Genomic DNA, 18,835 nt, shown 5'->3' on the forward strand with positions numbered 1-18,835 from the left:
AATTCAAAGCCATTAAGCGTCGTTTTCATTTTGAAAACATTGATTGAAAATCACCCTAAAATGACGTTTTTAAAACAGTTTTTGGCCAATGCCTCGACTATTTATTAAGAAAACTCAACAAATCTGGGCTCATTTTACTCAGAATGTCACGCTGAATGCAACAAAAAAATAAAAAATAGTTCTTTGTTTTTTTTTACAGTGGAAATATGGAAATTTTCGCAAAAATTCGTGACTAAAACTATGCCAAATTTCTGATATCGATATCTCGCTTATTTTTTCGAGTAAACTTAAGTTATTATACATCAGGGTATGCAGAATTTTCCGCAGATTCCAAATCTGGGATTTAAATTCAGATCCGACAACAAATAACTGAGGTATGGCCGATCAAATTCTCAAAAAGTTGATTTTCATTTTTCCTCATTTTTCCTAATTTGATCTCAAATTTGGGCAGTAGATAATTCTCGAGCTTCTTTTTCGATTTAGGAATTTGACCAAAATCATTGGTGCGGGAGAAGCTGGTTGATATTATAAAATGTACATTTTTTTAATAAACAAAAAGTTTTTAAAAAATGTATTTTTCTAAACTAAAAAATTGCACAATTTTAAAAACACTCGGTATCGCTCAAAGTCGAGTGCTCAAAGTCGAGTGACACAAAGCATTCCGCATCTTTATGAACGCTTTTGTGTCACATTTTACACAAACTTTACACAGAGCGATTTTTATGAACGCAGCCCAACAAACAAAAGATGGTACCGACTTGCGCAGACCCCATCGACATTTCAATTCCCATTTAAAAAATTCTTCGCTCACAAACTTGTTGTGTGCGGAACGGAAGAGTGCGCAAGGTGCAAGTCAAAACGACACGATTAGTCCTAGCGGTAAATCGAAAGTTGGGAGGTACAGTGTTTGTATTTTTGGAGCCTAAAAATCGCTTATCAATGCGATAAGAGTGTATAAAATTATTACCGCTGGCCACGTTTCAGTTCAGTTTCACCTGTTATCAGAGAGTAAACTTCAGGTACGTTTCTCAGTTTTTTCCTGTGCGGTTTGTTGCAACCAAATTGTTTCGTGTAAATGAGAAAATCGCGGCTTTCTAATGCTCAAAGTTATGGTTTTGATGGGATTTTAGAAAGGGGTTTGGCGCAAATCCGGTGACTTTATTGTTGCACAACGCTTCCGGTGACAAGATTACCGGAACTACACGTCTATAACATCCCCAGCGCTTTAAATGACCTTTTCAAACGAACCTGGCGGCTCACTGGTGGGAGTAATGACTCAAAAACAGGTACTTGGGTGGTGATTACAGTACTATTTTTCTGGAGAAAACGGCCATGAATCTTAATTTCACAATCCCAAAACGCCCTGGAATCCACTTTGATTTATAAAAACTTTATCTTATCTCTCAATGTAAACTACACAATCGTGATAAAAAGCACTTCAGTTTTGGAATTCCTCCGCCAATATGAAGATGCTAGCCACTGGTCGTGAAGATCCACCTGATAACGCCGCGGCTTTAGTTCAGTGCTCCCAAAGAGAAACACTGCAGATTTTGACCAGTTGAACTTGACAGTGGATTAATTATACAGAATTTTATGCTTGATGCTCGGGGTAAATTATCCAAGACTTAGAAAGTGCGAGAAAAGCACGAATTGTTTCCACCATGGGTTGCATAATTCGAAATGTGCCTAGACCTAGACCTTGAATGATTAATTTCCAGGACCTTGAACGGATGTTCCCATATTAGTACCGCAGTCATTACAATTGCTGTGACCAAACCAATGATGTAATTTACATCATTTTGTACTTTGCTTCAATTGTTTTACAAAAGTAAAAGGTTGACAGCCTAGCGTGACAAATCCCGACTTTTTGGCGTTTTTAACGGAACCGAGTTCTTATTTCCGCTGCATCATAGTTCTGAAACGAAACGCCACATTATTACCAGATGTTAAACCCTTCACTCTTCTTTGTGACGCTAAATTGCCTCTCAGAACTCCGTTATTCAGTCGAAAAGTCTATAAAAATGGCGATGTCATTTAAGAAACTGTTAATTCCAAGACCACAGTTGCGTCACCTCGTTTTTTATCTGTTTAATCAACGCTCAAAAACCCTGCGATTACGTGAAATTATTGAATTCCATCAATAATTCACTTGATTGATAGGATAAATAAGTGGGATTGTGTAATTGCAAAGATGGCAACATTTATAAAGTGGAACAAATAAATGATATGTTATTTTCGCGTTGACTAATGTTGCTCGTTTTCACGGTGTTTTCGTAATCTGGGAAAAAGTTGCAAATTGAGCGCACGACGAATGTAAATAACGAACGATAAACAGTACTGGGAAATTAAGCAAGTAAAGCTAGAAAACTAGTAAACAAAATTGGTCTAGCCTTAGCTGGTTTTAACTGGGTGTTGGCTTAAAATTAAATCATAATTTTTAATTGTTGTTTTCGGCGCAGAATTACGGTAATTACGTAAATACAAACTAGAAAATTTACCGCTTTAGAGTTAGAAATGGCGCTGAATACGGTCCTGTGCATCACACAGGTCAGCAAAGTTTTGTGCTGGAATCATGAAAAATCATTTTTCGAATTTGCCGCTTTAATAGGTCCATTAGAAAAAAGAACTCAAAGTAGGAAACTTTGGTTTTTAAGAATTGGCAGAACTAATTAGTCTGGCTGTCACCTGTTTCCTGACAAGTTCTTGGTCAATTTGGATTTTACGATTCGTGTTTAATTAATTGCTGCGTGAATAAAAAATGTATCAATATAATTGAATTGTCCTTTGCGGCCAACAATATTTGTACCTAAATATAATAGATGTGAATGCAGGTTGTGAGGTTAGGTTACGTTATGTCAAAATTTAGTGACAGTGAAACTCAATAAATGTCAAATTTTAAATTGAATTTGAACATCAAGTGGCAAGTCGTGGTTACAAAACCATTACCAATCGTGTAAAACGAAAAGTCTTCGAAAATTTAATTTTTTTATTAAAAAAAAAGATTTTTCTTTAAATTCTCTTTGTATTAATTTTTTTAAATATTAGATTTTCTATAAATACCTCTTTCTACATATTTTAAAACTTTCAAATTATTCTTCTTAGATTTTAAAAGATTTTAAAAATTCTATTCCTAGATTTTTCTTTAAATTCTCTTTGTATTATTATTTTTTAAATATTAGATTTTCTATAAATACTTCTTTCTACATATTTTAAAACTTTCAAATTATTTTCTTAGATTTTAAAAATATTAGATTTTCTATAAATATATACCTCTTTCTACATATTTTAAAACTTTCATATTATTCTTCTTGGATTTTTAAAATTCTATTCCTAGATTTTTCTTTAAATTCTCTTTGTATTAATTTTTTTTAAATATTAGATTTTCTATAAATATGTACTTCTTTCTACATATTTTAAAACTTTCAAATTATTCTTCTTACATTTTAAAAATTCTATTCCTAGATTTTTCTTTAAATTATCTTTGTATTATTATTTTTTAAATATTAGATTTTCTATAAATATGTACTTCTTTCTACATATTTTAAAATTTTCATATTATTCTTCTTGGATTTTTAAAATTCTCTTTGTATTGCATTTTTTTAAATATTAGATTTTCTATAAATACTTTTTTCTACATATTTTAAAACTTTCAAATTATTCTTCTTAGATTTTAAAAATTCTATTCCTAGATTTTTCTTTAAATTCTCTTTGTATTAATTTTTTTTAAATATTAGATTTTCTATAAATATGTACTTCTTTCTACATATTTTAAAACTTTAAAATTATTCTTCTTAGATTTTAAAAATTCTATTCCTAGATTTTTCTTTAAATTATCTTTGTATTATTATTTTTTAAATATTAGATTTTCTATAAATATGTACTTCTTTCTACATATTTTAAAATTTTCATATTATTCTTCTTGGATTTTTAAAATTCTCTTTGTATTGCATTTTTTTAAATATTAGATTTTCTATAAATACTTCTTTCTACATATTTTAAAACTTTCAAATTATTCTTCTTAGATTTTAAAAATTCTATTCCTAGATTTTTCTTTAAATTCTCTTTGTATTAATTTTTTTTAAATATTAGATTTTCTATAAATATGTACTTCTTTCTACATATTTTAAAACTTTCAAATTATTCTTCTTACATTTTAAAAATTCTATTCCTAGATTTTTCTTTAAATTATCTTTGTATTATTATTTTTTAAATATTAGATTTTCTATAAATATGTACTTCTTTCTACATATTTTAAAATTTTCATATTATTCTTCTTGGATTTTTAAAATTCTCTTTGTATTGCATTTTTTTAAATATTAGATTTTCTATAAATACTTCTTTCTACATATTTTAAAACTTTCAAATTATTCTTCTTAGATTTTAAAAATTCTATTCCTAGATTTTTCTTTAAATTCTCTTTGTATTAATTTTTTTTAAATATTAGATTTTCTATAAATATGTACTTCTTTCTACATATTTTAAAACTTTCAAATTATTCTTCTTACATTTTAAAAATTCTATTCCTAGATTTTTCTTTAAATTATCTTTGTATTATTATTTTTTAAATATTAGATTTTCTATAAATATGTACTTCTTTCTACATATTTTAAAATTTTCATATTATTCTTCTTGGATTTTTAAAATTCTCTTTGTATTGCATTTTTTTAAATATTAGATTTTCTATAAATACTTCTTTCTACATATTTTAAAACTTTCAAATTATTTTTCTTAGATTTTAAAAATTCTATTCCTAGATTTTTCTTTAAATTCTCTTTGTATTAATTTTTTTAAATATTAGATTTTCTATAAATACCTCTTTCTACATATTTTAAAACTTTCAAATTATTCTTCTTAGATTTTAAAAGATTTTAAAAATTCTATTCCTAGATTTTTCTTTAAATTCTCTTTGTATTATTATTTTTTAAATATTAGATTTTCTATAAATACTTCTTTCTACATATTTTAAAACTTTCAAATTATTTTCTTAGATTTTAAAAATATTAGATTTTCTATAAATATATACCTCTTTCTACATATTTTAAAACTTTCATATTATTCTTCTTGGATTTTTAAAATTCTATTCCTAGATTTTTCTTTAAATTCTCTTTGTATTAATTTTTTTTAAATATTAGATTTTCTATAAATATGTACTTCTTTCTACATATTTTAAAACTTTCAAATTATTCTTCTTACATTTTAAAAATTCTATTCCTAGATTTTTCTTTAAATTATCTTTGTATTATTATTTTTTAAATATTAGATTTTCTATAAATATGTACTTCTTTCTACATATTTTAAAATTTTCATATTATTCTTCTTGGATTTTTAAAATTCTCTTTGTATTGCATTTTTTTAAATATTAGATTTTCTATAAATACTTCTTTCTACATATTTTAAAACTTTCAAATTATTCTTCTTAGATTTTAAAAATTCTATTCCTAGATTTTTCTTTAAATTCTCTTTGTATTAATTTTTTTTAAATATTAGATTTTCTATAAATATGTACTTCTTTCTACATATTTTAAAACTTTCAAATTATTCTTCTTACATTTTAAAAATTCTATTCCTAGATTTTTCTTTAAATTATCTTTGTATTATTATTTTTTAAATATTAGATTTTCTATAAATATGTACTTCTTTCTACATATTTTAAAATTTTCATATTATTCTTCTTGGATTTTTAAAATTCTCTTTGTATTGCATTTTTTTAAATATTAGATTTTCTATAAATACTTCTTTCTACATATTTTAAAACTTTCAAATTATTTTTCTTAGATTTTAAAAATTCTATTCCTAGATTTTTCTTTAAATTCTCTTTGTATTAATTTTTTTTAAATATTAGATTTTCTATAAATAACTTCTTTCTACATATTTTAAAACTTTCAAATTATTTGGTATTTTAGAATTAAAGAATTTATTAGATTTTGCGTTTCTTCAGGTTTTCGAGCTTGATTATTTTAAACTTTCTTCTTTTTCTACGATTGTTTTAAAAAGTGTGCTTACCGAATCTTAATTTTATTTTTTCCTGCTCTCCCGAACGTTCAAATTAATTAAAAAATTGAATTAAAAACTGTAAAATTTCAAATTTCCCGCTCAAAATTTTGCAAGTGTGACTGCGAAATGAAGATCTGTCACTGTGTAATTTAAAAAGTGACAGTGAAACTCAATAAATGTCAAATTTTAAATTGAATTTGAAAATCAAGTGGCAAGTCGTGGTTACAAAACCATTACCAATCGTGTAAAACGAAAAGTCTTAGAATTGGAAAATTTAAATTTTTTATTAAAAAAAAGAGTGCACATTCGAAAAAAATAGTATAAAGGACTTGTTTTACATACTAATAATTGCCGTAAATCTGGGACTTTGTAGAAATTGTAGAAGAGAATTTGTAGAAATTTTTATTTCGAGTACTTAAAAAAAATTACAAAAAAAACTTGAACGCGATTTAATTTCCACATTTTTGGTGTCACAAGAACGAAATTTGTGGGCGTTATTTTGAAGGTTAAATAGTCCATAAAAGTTGAATTTGGGTTAATTTTAATATATCTTTGTTACCCATTATTTCTAATATCGTATTATCTTTATTTTTGTAAAAACATTGTTAATTTTTTTGAAAGTTTCTATTACTAAGTGAGACTTAGGTCCAGATAATCTAATTTTTCTTACAAGTTGAAGGAACCTAGTGTAAAAATATGCCCAAAAAAATATTACGACTATTACGCACGATTTGAAATTAATAGTCATCAATAACTCGCAATGCGCTTTTAAATTGCATATTTAAATAGAGATTGAGAATATTTATTACGGTTCATTTCAAGCCAGATGAGTTATTATGATTATGGGGGTTTGCGGTAAGGCGGCTATAAACGGTTTAAAAAGTCAAAGCCATAACCTCACTAGAGCGTTTGATAAACTGTAGAAATCAAGTAAACAAAATTGGTCTAGCCTTTGCTGGTTTTAACTGGGTGTTGGATTAAAATTAAAATTAAATTTTTAATTGTTTATGAATTACAGGACAAAAACATTAAGTTTTAAAAAAAAATAGTATATTATTATACGAGTATGCTATGAGATCTTTTATGTACGAGGTTGAGTTTACAACACGAGCGAGTAGAGTAAACCAATCGAGTGAATAAGGGTCATGACATGCGAGTGTAACACTAGGCTTTATCTACGACCACAAACCTTGGGTTTTTTCGCCCAGAAAAACACAAACTTTAATGACTTTTGGGAATTTTTAGTTGTCAAAATAAAATCTGACAGCTGGACAGTGATAATTTAGTAATGAATAAATCTAAATCTGATATCTAATAGTAGATAAAACTTTTTTTGGCGATTTCATAAAAAATAGACACATAGGTATTGGGTTTTAAAATGATTTTAATGCTAAGTCAGCGAAGAATAATACATTTTAAAAAAATATTATGATAAAGAGGTCTTAATTTGCTTGTGGACCAAAAAATAAGAATGTGGACTTTTTTGAAAGGAATTGAAAGGAAAACACAATGAGTAACCATTAAACACAAACACTCGCTAATCTGCTGGAAAGTTAGCACAAAATGGGGAAATTTCTAGTGGCAGTGACCGATGAAAATCATAATTAATTTGACGAAAAAGTGAACTAAAATGCTACAAAAACGTCTTCAAAATTATAAAAAACTCGACCAATAACTTTTTAACAGTTGCTGCATAAATTTTATCTGTGATCTTCCATTCTGATGACTCAAATAATTTAGAAACGCGAGCTTATTTAATTACCTTTCTAATAATAAATTACAGAATTGTTAAGCAAAACTGAAAAAAAAAACAAAAGTGAACACGAGCTTCGAATTATTTAGATTATTATTTATTTCCAGTACAAATTTCGTTTAAAATTTGTTGTTTATTTTAGCTTTTCATTTTTATTATTAATTTTGCGAAAATTCAACGTGGAGCGAAAATACTAAAAATATCTTTTTAACAATTTCTAGATATTTTTTATTCAGTGCCTTTGAAGTTAAATTTATGATTCTATGCTATTAAAATGTACACTCATTTCTAATGAGTTTGTTTTTGGAAAATTTCGTCAGTTTTCTCAAATATCTTGGCTAAAACTGACTCAACCCACGACTTTTATAGTTCATTGCGAGGCTTATTTAATTAGAATTAGTTTTCCAATAATGTGTAGGTACAAGGTTTTATGACTTGACTGAAAAACTGGCAAAACTGGAGTTAATTTTTCTTTAGAAATAACTTTTCCCTAATTAACATCCCTAATTTATTAGACATTAACCAGGGAAGTTGTGTTGTTCTAATTTTGATGCTACTTTAATCACTAATTAAAAACCAAAATTAAACTTGAACTACTTATTGTTTTTCCAGGCTACCCACATTACGACCGTGAAAAGTGACTAAACTTCTGTTCATTAATTAATAAATCTGTTATCTCGCTTTATGCAATTATCGAAATGACAAACCACTTAAAATAGAACAGATTTTACAAAAAAAAAAAACATCATAAACCGCAATATGGACATTTTTTTTTCTCCTTTCGAATCGAATCGCGGCAACAGATGTGCATCCATCCATCTGTTCGTCACAATTTGAATATTTAACTGGGCAAGCGTTAGCTTAAAATTAAGTTAAGGTGATTATTAACGATCTAATTAATTAGAAACTCCAATTACGAAATTAAGAATCTCTCATTAGTTCATTAGATTTTAGATTTTTTATTTATTTTCTAAAACTAATCTAGATGTCTGTGGATTCTTGTTGGATTTTTCACAAATTCTCTCGATTTTCATTGGAAAATTTCTTAAGCCCTATATAATTTAGATTTTTTTATATTTTCTAAGATCTCACTACATTTGTTTACATTCTGTCTAATTTGTGTACATCTTATGAATTCTTTTATATTTGGTTTAATTCCCTTTAGATGGTCTAAATTTTCTTCAGATTCTGCTAAAATTTTCTAGATTTCTTTACACAATTCTCAATGCAATTCTCTTCAGATTTTTCTCCTCCTTAGATTCATACACTATTTTTTGATCTTTATATAGATTTTTTTTAGATTATGTTTTCCGTTTTTCTTCAGACTTTATAGATCCTCCTTACATTCTTCATATTTTCTTTAGATTGGAATTTTTACATTTTTCAAAGTGTTTCAAACATATTTTCCTCTCTAGTTTTTCGTTAGATCGTTTTTAGATTTTATTCCTTAGTTATTTAATTTTCTCTCGATTCTCCTTAGACTTTGTATATTTTCTTGGTTTAGGTTGCTATTGTCCACCCAAGGTCACAAACGCAAAAAATTTCAATGTGAAATTTCTGTCAATTTAATGCGTCGAAATTTAATTTGTTTGTTACCGTTTTTAAACAGCAGTCGCATCTTTAACGGCTCCATTCATTAATAATTTAATTACGTAAGCTCAAAACACATCAATTTTTATGTCAATACAATGACAATGTTGCCAACCTTATTATCTTACAATTTCCAAAGTTATTTGGATTCATTAAGTCATTAAGATTCCAATTTTATATAAAGAAATAACTGTTAAAGTGGACATTCGCAAACTAAACCCTACAGATTGTTTGAGTTTTCGCTAAATTTTCTGTACATAATTGACTGTTCTATATTTTTTCTGGTTTTCCTAAACTATATTGAATCTCATTGGATTTTGAAAGATTTGTATAATTGCCCATGAAGTCTATTTTTTTTAGATTTACTGTAGAATATTTTTATTCCAGTAGATCCTCTGGATTGTCTTTAAATTCTGGCTAATTCTCCTTTTTTTATTTTTTTTTTAGTTTTGTAATTTAATTTCGTAGATTCCAAATACAAAATATTATATATATTAATATATTAAGGTTTTTAAAATTTTCTTTGTATTCTTAGATTCTTCTAGATTAGAGTCTCTTGAGTTTCTTTATATTTCATAAATTTTCTTTATTTTCTCCAGATTTCCTTTAGGTTCTTTCAAAATCTTGTAGTTCTTTTCTATTTTTGTTTGGTTTCCCATATATTCTTGAATTTTCTAGATTCTAGATTTCCAATAGAGATTTTTTGTTCTTACCAATTTTGCAAGTAAAAAATCTAGATTGTATCTAGATCTCCTTTAAATTTTCTTCAGAGTCTTGAAATTATTCCTAAATTTTCATTGGATTTTGCACAAATTCTATATCCAATCTAATTGCATGTTCAAAATTTTGCATAATTTCTTTTTAGTTTTTCTTACATTCAAATTCTCAGAGGCTTTAATTTTAGATTTTGTTTAGATTCTTATTTTTGGAAACCCTCTAGTCTAGATGCTTTTTAGATTCTTCTTAAAAACTCTAAATTTTATTTTCAGATTTTCTTTCCTTTAAATTGTGCATACATTTTCAAAATATTCTTATTTTTTTCTTTTAAATCTTAGATTGATTCTGTTTCAAAATTTTCTTTAGAGGATTTTTTATTCTTCAAATTTTTTTAGTTTGTTTTACATTTTCTGAATTCTTCCTTTTTTCCTTTTCTTTTTAGATTGAAGTTGAAATCTGGCTTTATATTTCTTCTAAATTTTCTAAAAATGCTCTAAATTTTTGACTTTTCTAGATTTTGTCTAGATTTTCATTCGATTCTCTAAATTAGATCTACCTACTTGAATTACAGATTATGAGCATTTTCGTTTTAGATTCCGTTAAGATTAAATTCTTTCTAAAGTTCTGCTTAACCTGTTAAATTTTTCTAACATTTTCCACATAATATTCGCCTTTTCTTTGTATTTTCTGGAGTTTATTTCGCTATTATCTATTTTTTTTGTTTTCTTTTAACTAAAAATACACCGAGCTAAACAGGCTATAAAAACAAGTGAAAAGATACTTCAAAAGGATGCATTGGACAAAATAGAAAAATTAACAGATTTCACTTAAAGTTAATAAATGGAGCTGAATACGACCCTGTAACCAGTACATCTGTTGTGATTTTGATGCTACATCATGTGATCCACTAAATTTCCATTTTAATTGGCAATGTATTTCAAACGTATGTCAGCTTCTTACTCGAAAACTGTAAAATCTCTCAAATATTTGGTCCTCATACGTCAAAACTGCTGCGATGGTGTTAGTTACGACATGAATTTTTTTCCAAAGCCACCTGCGAAATGTAAATTTCAATTTGCGCATTTCGTAAACCTTTCTGCACAATCAAACGTGTAATTGTCTTAATTTCCACTGCGAAGGCGCACATTTAAAAATTACCAAGCTAAATTACACCGTATGAACAATAGTGTGAACGTTCTCGCAGCCTTTCTCGGTATAAATTGTCATTGCCATTAGTGATGCAATTCTAAATAAGCACATTTTGACACACCATCAATCAAACATCGATTTTATCAGGTGCAACAGCAAGTATGGATTTTTTGTTCAGACAGTTGAATGTCTTCGCAAACACTAATTGAATTTTGTTTGAATTAGATATGACTCAGATAACAAATTCTCCGTGACGTTAGACAAATCTGTTGCTCGGGCTCAGGTATCACCTTAGTAGGTCGCAACTACCGGTACCCCTCTAACTGTAAGCAGGCATATGGTGGCTTTGTCTGGAAGGCGCAAACCAGAATCAACAAGACGATGTTTTTAAGAGAAACCGTTTAGTGAGTGTAGAATAATAAGACGTCAGAGTTTAAAAAAGGGGCCTTTGTTCGCCGGAAAATTTCACAATTGAAGTGTGTCGTTTATCTTATCGATATCATGCTCTCCTCTCAGACATCAGATTTATTTCTATTTGTGACGTGGTGACTTTCCCAGACTGAAATGGACACGGTGTGGGCCCGCGACCCCACCGAGGGCTTCATCCTGGGCCGAATTTCCGAGCTTTTAATCGACGGAGCGGAAGTGATCCCCTTAAACCCGAAGTTCCCGAAACGGGTCCTCCCCTTCAGTGATATTTTCAAAGCACAAGAAGATGACAAAGACAAAGACTACGACGACAACTGTAAGTCGCAATTTTAGCACTCCCCCATCTAACACAACAATTCCAGGCGAAATGGTCTTTCTCAACGAAGGCTCGCTCCTCAACAACATACGTATCCGGTACTACCAGAACAAGATCTATGTAAGTACCGGCGGAGGGCGTTTCAAAACCTCACTCTTCATTTCAGACCTACGTGGCCAACATCTTAACCGCCGTGAACCCGTATAAAGACATCCCCCAGCTCTACGCCTCGAGTACCATCAAAAACTACCAAGGGAAGTCTCTTGGTCAGATGCCGCCGCACGTCTTCGCCATCGCCGATAAAGCCTTCAGAGACATGAAAGTGTTGAAGCAATCACAATCGATTATAGTCTCGGGGGAGTCGGGAGCTGGGAAAACCGAGTCCACCAAGCATTTGTTGAAGTACCTCTGTGTGAACTGGGGGGCGCAGGCCGGCCCAATCGAACAGAAAATCCTAGATGCCAACCCTGTCCTCGAAGCGTTCGGCAACGCGAAGACCACGCGAAACAACAACAGCTCAAGATTCGGGAAGTTCATGGAAGTACACTTCGATAAAAGTCATCATGTGGCCGGAGGGCACATCTCTCATTACCTCTTGGAAAAATCAAGAATCTGCTCCCCTCAAGGCGAGGAGCGCAGTTACCACATCTTCTACATGATGATGGCGGGCGCTCCGGAATCCCTAAGAAAACAACTCTTCTTAACCAAACCCGATGACTTCAATGTAAGTACCACCTCGATCTCCCCCCATTTCATTTGGTTTTGTTAGTACCTAAAATCCGGATGCACGAGGTACTTCACCACTGCGGCGAACGAGAAGAAACTCACAGCGGCCCAGAAGAGCGCGGATCATGCGAAGAACGGACCGCTGAGAGACATCCTCATCGACGACGTCGGCGATTTCCAAGTACTCGACGGTGCCTTATCACGCTTGGGACTCAACGACGCTGATCGTCTTCAGATCTACGCGACGGTTGCGGCCGTTCTTCACCTGGGGAACATCGATTTTGAAGACGATCCAGAAGACACGAGAGGCGGGTGTAGAGTGTCGCCTTCTAAAACCAAAGCGCTGGAAACCGCGTCTAGCCTTCTTGGAATTGACCCTACGGAACTTCAACAGGCGTTGGAGGCGCGAGTCATGCAGAGCAGTCGCGGAGGAGTCAAAGGAACAGTCATCATGTACGTCTTGAAGTGGTGGGTTGGTGGTAAATGTTGAGTTGCAGGGTGCCGCTGAAGATCCACGAGGCTAACAATGCTCGCGACGCGTTGGCTAAAGCCGTCTACAGCAACCTCTTCGATCACATCGTCAACAGAATCAACCAAAGCATTCCTTTCCAGAGTACTTCCAGTTACTACATTGGAGTTCTTGATATCGCAGGATTCGGTAGTAAATCTCTGTTTTTGAACCTCGACTTTACCATTCTTTGTAGAATTCTTCACGGTCAACAGCTTCGAACAGTTCTGTATTAACTATTGCAATGAGAAGCTCCAGCAGTTCTTCAACGAGGTCATCCTCAAGTTTGAACAAGAATTGTACAAACGCGAAGGTCTCAGCGTCCCTGAAGTCTCCTTCGTCGATAACCAAGACTGTATCAATGTGATCGAAACGAAGAACCACGGGATTCTTAACATCCTCGACGAAGAATCCAAGCTTCCGAAGCCTTCCTACGGACACTTCACCTCCGAAGTCCACAAGCACTGGGCGAATGAGTACCGATTAGCCTTACCAAGAACTTCCAAGCTCAAATCGCACCGGAACTTGAGGGATGATGAAGGTTTCTTGATTCGCCACTTTGCTGGAGCTGTGTGCTACCAAACTGTAAGTCGCGATCTCCACTTTTCTTAACTGAAGTTAACTTCTTGTAGAAACAATTCATCTATAAGAACAACGACGCTCTTCACGCCTCATTGGAAGGTTTGGTCCAAGAGAGCAAGAACAAGCTAATTCAAACACTCTTCGCCACGTCCAACGCACAAAAAGGAAAACTCACCTTCATCAGCGTGGGCAACAAATTCAAGACACAACTCCTGGAGCTCATGGAGAAGCTCAGACAAAACGTAAGAAGAAAAACTCATGAGTCTTACCACTACGTTAACTTTTCCAGGGAACCAACTTCATCAGGTGCATCAAACCCAACAACAAAATGTTAGATAACCAATTCGACGGTGCCTTATGTTTGATGCAACTGAAATGTCTTGGCATGACTTCAGTCTTGGAGTTGATGGAGCACGGCTACCCCAGTCGCTGTCCCTTCGCCGATTTGTACAACATGTACAAAGATTTCCTCCCTCCCGAGCTGAAGAAACTCGAACCTAAGACGTTCTGCGAGGCTATGCTTCACAGCTTGAAACTCAAAGACAGGGATTTTAAATTTGGGGTGTCTCGAGTTTTCTTCAGACCAGGGAAATTCGCGGAGTTTGATAAAATCATGAAATCGGACCCGGAGAACTTGAAGGCGATCATTGCTGATGTTAAGAAGTTCCTAGTGAAGTCGCGATGGCTCAAAGCTCAGTTCTGCGCACTCACAGTGATTAAATGTAAGTTGAGACTTGAGGAAACTCGAGGATAATGTTTGGTTTTAGTGAAGAATAAGATAATTTATCGGAATCGGGCGTTGATTGTTGTGCAAAAGACTGTACGGGGTCATTTGGCGAGGAAGCGACACGGACCGAGGATCAAAGGGTTGGTGAAGATCAAGAGTCTTGAAGGTAACTTGAAGAAGATGGAACAGGTTGCTGGACAACTAAAGAAGGACAAGGAAGGCACGACTAATGAACTTAACAAGTTGAAGAACGAAATTTCGGGTGCTATCGACAAGATTAAGGTACTAATAGTAACTGTTTTCTTGCAATTCAGCCGGTTGAATCTTGATAAAAATTGGTGGTTTTGTAGATTTCGAGCTCTTCTTTGCGAATCCAAGCCAGAAAACTGCGAAAATTAGCGAGAAATAGTCGTTTTGCATCGAAATAAGCGGATTTCTCTAAGAAATCTGATTAATTCGTGCTGATTTTTGCTGTTTTCTTGCAATTCAGCCGTTGAATCTTGATAAAAATTGGTGGTTTTGTAGATTTCGAGTTCTTCTTTGCGAATTCAAGCCAGAAAACTGCGAAAATCAGCGAGAAATCGTCGTTTAGCATCGAAATAAGCGGATTTCTCTAAGATTTTTGATGATTTCGTGCAGATTTCTGCTGTTTTCTTGCAACTGAGCCGATGAATCTTGTTAACATTGATGGTTTTGTCGATTTCGAGCTCTTTTTTGCGAATTCAAGCCAGAAAAATGCGAAAATCAGCGAGAAATCGTCGTTTAGCATCGAAATAAGCGGATTTCTCTAAGAAATCTGATGAATTCGTGCAGATTTCTGCTGTTTTCTTGGAATTCAGCCGTTGAATCTTGATAAAAATAGATGTTTTTGTAAATTTCGAGGTCTTCTTTGCGAATCCAAGCCAGAAAACGGCGAGAATCAGCGAGAATTTGTCGTTTAGCATCGAAATAAGCGGATTTCTCTAAGAATTTTAATGATTTCGTGCATATTTCACCTGTTTTCTTGCAATTCAGTCGTTGAATTTTAATAAAAAGTGGTGGTTTTGTAAATTTCGAGCTCTTCTTTGCAAATCCAAGCCAGAAAACGGCGAGAATCAGAGAGAAATTGTCGTTTTGCATCGAAATAAGCAGATTTCTCTAAGAATTTTGATGATTTCGTGCAGATTTCTGTCGTTTTCTTGCAAGTCAGCCGTTGAATCTTGATAAAAATTGGTGGTTTTGTAGATTTCGAGCTCGAGGTACTACTAATGATTGTTTGATAATAAACTAACACTTCTTCAACAGAAAGACGCTAAGATACAACCGGCGGCTATTGACAGCTTGTACAAGCAACTGGTGGCTCAGATCGACAAACAAATGGCGAATCTTCAGAAGAAACTCCTAGAGCAGAAGAACGCGGAAGAGCAAGCGAGATTACGGAAGATCCAAGAAGATCTTGAACGTGAGAAGAAGCGTAAAGAGGAAGAAGAGCGCAAGTTGAAGGAGGAGGAAGAGAACAGGAAGAAGAAGGCAGAAATGGAGGCCCGAAGGAAGGTTGAAGAGGAGCAGCGCCGCAAACAGGAGGAAGCCGATAGGAAAACCGCGGAGCTTCTTCAAGCACAACACAAGAAAGATGAACTCGATGAGCGTCGCTACCAAGAACGGTTAGAGCAAGAGAGGCAAGACCACGAGTTGGCGTTGCGACTAGCCCAAGAGAGCAACGGACAGATTGAGGAAAGTCCTCCGATGATCCGCAAGTATGATTTGTTTGTCTTCTATTCATGTTTTTCTTGTCTGCTCTGTATATATTGTATATTGTGGTGGCAGCCCTATATCAATGCTTCTTGTTTCCATGACTCAGCGGTGGAACGGATTCGGCCCGGCAGTCTTTCAAACTCAACAGGTACTACTTCAATACATACGTAGATTAGAAAGTACCGCGAGCTTTTGTGCACGTCGGCTTAAGTTTCCTTTACTCTTTGACCTTCTTTTCATGTTAAAACTTTGTAGATCCGAAGCGGTCAAGAACCAGCAAGCAGCTCTCGCCAAAGGCAAGTACGACCTCAGTAAGTGGAAGTACTCGGAGCTCCGCGACACTATCAACACTTCTTGTGATATCGAGCTCCTTGAAGCGTGTCGCCACGAATTCCACCGCCGCTTGAAAGTGTACCACGCATGGAAGGCGAAGAACCGCAAGCGTACAGTCATGGACGAAAACGAGCGGGCACCACGTTCCGTCATGGAATCTGCCGCAAGAACTCCGAAGCTCCAGCAAAAAGCGCCGGTTTTAGATAACAACTCGCAGCGGTTTTTCAGGATTCCCTTCGTGCGCCCAGGGGGCGATAACAACAAAAGGGGATGGTGGTTCGCTCATTTTGATGGGCAGTATGTGGCTAGACAGATAGAGTTGCATCCTGAGAAAGCGCCGATTTTGTTGGTTGCTGGTAAGTAGTACCACCTACCTTTAGTCGTGCGATGTCTTATTCTTTTTGTAGGTAAGGATGACATGCAGATGTGCGAGTTGTCGTTGGAAGAAACAGGACTTACGAGGAAAAGAGGCGCAGAGATTTTGGAAACTGAGTTTAATAAAGAGTGGGAGAAATATGGTGGGACCAAGTATGTACGACCGGCTGAAAGAAAACAATAGAGAATGCGATATTTAGCTTAAATAGATTTATCGGGGCCTTTAATTTTGCAATAGGTAGCTTCACAGTATTATAATATACAGACTTATTCAAAAATGTAAACATAAGTTATTAATAAATTATTTATCGTTGTCACCACTTCTTGTTCAGACAACCAACAATGCATATTATCATACAACATGGTCATTCATACAGTTCATTTTGTTGTCTCACAATCAGTTTAAAGAAACATTTATCACATAAAATGGGTTATTAATGTGTAATTCAACATGATTAGTTTATCCACAAATTTCTTAAATAAATCAGTTGAATGTTATCAACATTAAAGCGCTATAACTTTTTAAACAAGACAAAAATTATCTTTTTTGTAAAAGAAATTATTGTTCTTATTAATGAGTTCTATCTTGGTGTATGTTTTTTGCGACAAATTTAGAGAGAATATTTTAAAATTTTCTAGATTCTTCTTGTGTTTCTTCTTGACGTTTGTCTTCTTGACGATTGTCTTCAGGCTTTTACTTGTCTATAATTTCTCTTTTTATTTTTCTTAGATTTACTTTAAAGTTTCTAGTTTTTCTTTTTCAAGTAGTTTTAGATACTCTCTAGTTTCTTTAGATTATAGTCTTATTTTGATTTTTCTTAAATAATTTTTTAGATACTCTACTTTACTTTATTTCTTGATTTTTCTAAATTTCTAATTATTTTTCATTCAATTTCCTTTAAATTTTTTTCAGATTTTTCTTAGATTTTTTGTTTTCTCTAAATATTCTTTAAATTCTTCATATTTTTTCGTGGATTCTCCAGAGTTTCTTCGGATTTATTTTAGATTCTGATAAATTAATGATTTTTACATTTTATGTTCACGAATTCTCCTTTACATTTTTTCTAAATAATCTCAATTTTCTTAAAAAATTTTAAATTTTGATTTTATAGTTTTCCTAAATTTCTACTGAAGCAACAGATTTTCTTTAGATTTTTCTTACATTTCCTTACATTTTCCTTTCTACTTTTTTTAAAAATGTTCTATAAGTTGAGTAGTCCTTCGCGTTCACCGTTTTTTTTCAATGTCTTGCGAAGAAAGAAATTACTGAAGAGGTTCGTTTTTCTTCATCCAAGAAGCGGCAGGAGAATGAGGTACAATTGGGCTTATGAAACTTTTGAAGATAGGAGTAAAACTAAGAGCATTACTGAAGACTTTCTTTTAGTTTGTCATTTTTTTCAAAACCTGCAGAGTTTTAAGATTGCTCGTCAGAGCTTTGGAAGACTAATTTAATCTTATCAACGACATAAAATTCATTGCTAGGGTAACTACTTGTTATAATATTTTTGAAAAACTGACTTGATGTCCCAAAAAAACGCTGCTTTCAGTAATTTTCACGTGCAATTTTACACATCGTCGGTTAAGAGTGTTAACCTGCTAACTCCAGTAACGCAAATTTTGCAGGAGGTAAAAAAAACTTAAGAATTTTATTAAAAATAGATTTATAAAAGAACTCAAATTACGAACGGGTTAATACTATTCGGCTACGAATTATACAAAGTAATAATTTAAAAATAACTCCCAAATTAATAAATTATAGCATTGTATAATTGTAGATAGCAGGCGACCTTTGTGATTTTTTTTAAATTTAGGTCTTAGTAGGTTTTCTGAATATAAAAGCCACAAATAAAATTAACTTCAAATATTTACTAAGCAACGTTTTATTAGTCGTATTGAGAAAAT

The 18,835-nt window shown here is 32.5% G+C and overlaps 1 protein-coding gene across 2 annotated transcripts; it reads left to right on the forward strand.

Moving 5' to 3' along the window:
• Positions 1-763: 763 nt before the first annotated feature.
• Positions 764-17,250, forward strand: jar (Myosin heavy chain 95F jaguar). 2 transcript variants are annotated; one of them, XM_088038263.1, is made up of 14 exons: positions 764-1,019; positions 11,762-11,948; positions 11,995-12,068; positions 12,115-12,672; positions 12,718-13,127; positions 13,172-13,332; positions 13,379-13,767; positions 13,815-14,006; positions 14,054-14,486; positions 14,532-14,773; positions 15,776-16,227; positions 16,332-16,373; positions 16,481-16,914; positions 16,966-17,250. In XM_088038263.1, exons 2-14 carry the CDS (start codon positions 11,768-11,770, stop codon positions 17,115-17,117), a joined length of 3,720 nt encoding a protein of 1,239 aa, XP_087894389.1. In that variant the 5' UTR covers positions 764-1,019; positions 11,762-11,767; the 3' UTR covers positions 17,118-17,250. The 2 variants fall into 2 exon arrangements, with proteins under 2 accessions (XP_087894389.1, XP_087894390.1); XM_088038264.1 differs by lacking the exon at positions 16,332-16,373 and having other exon boundaries at positions 765-1,019.
• Positions 17,251-18,835: the final 1,585 nt, after the last annotated feature.

This window comes from Gnatocerus cornutus, chromosome 6 (genome assembly GCF_029298725.1).
Source record: "Gnatocerus cornutus isolate USDA-ARS CGAHR chromosome 6, icGnaCorn1.1, whole genome shotgun sequence".
Lineage (NCBI taxonomy): Eukaryota > Metazoa > Arthropoda > Insecta > Coleoptera > Tenebrionidae > Gnatocerus > Gnatocerus cornutus.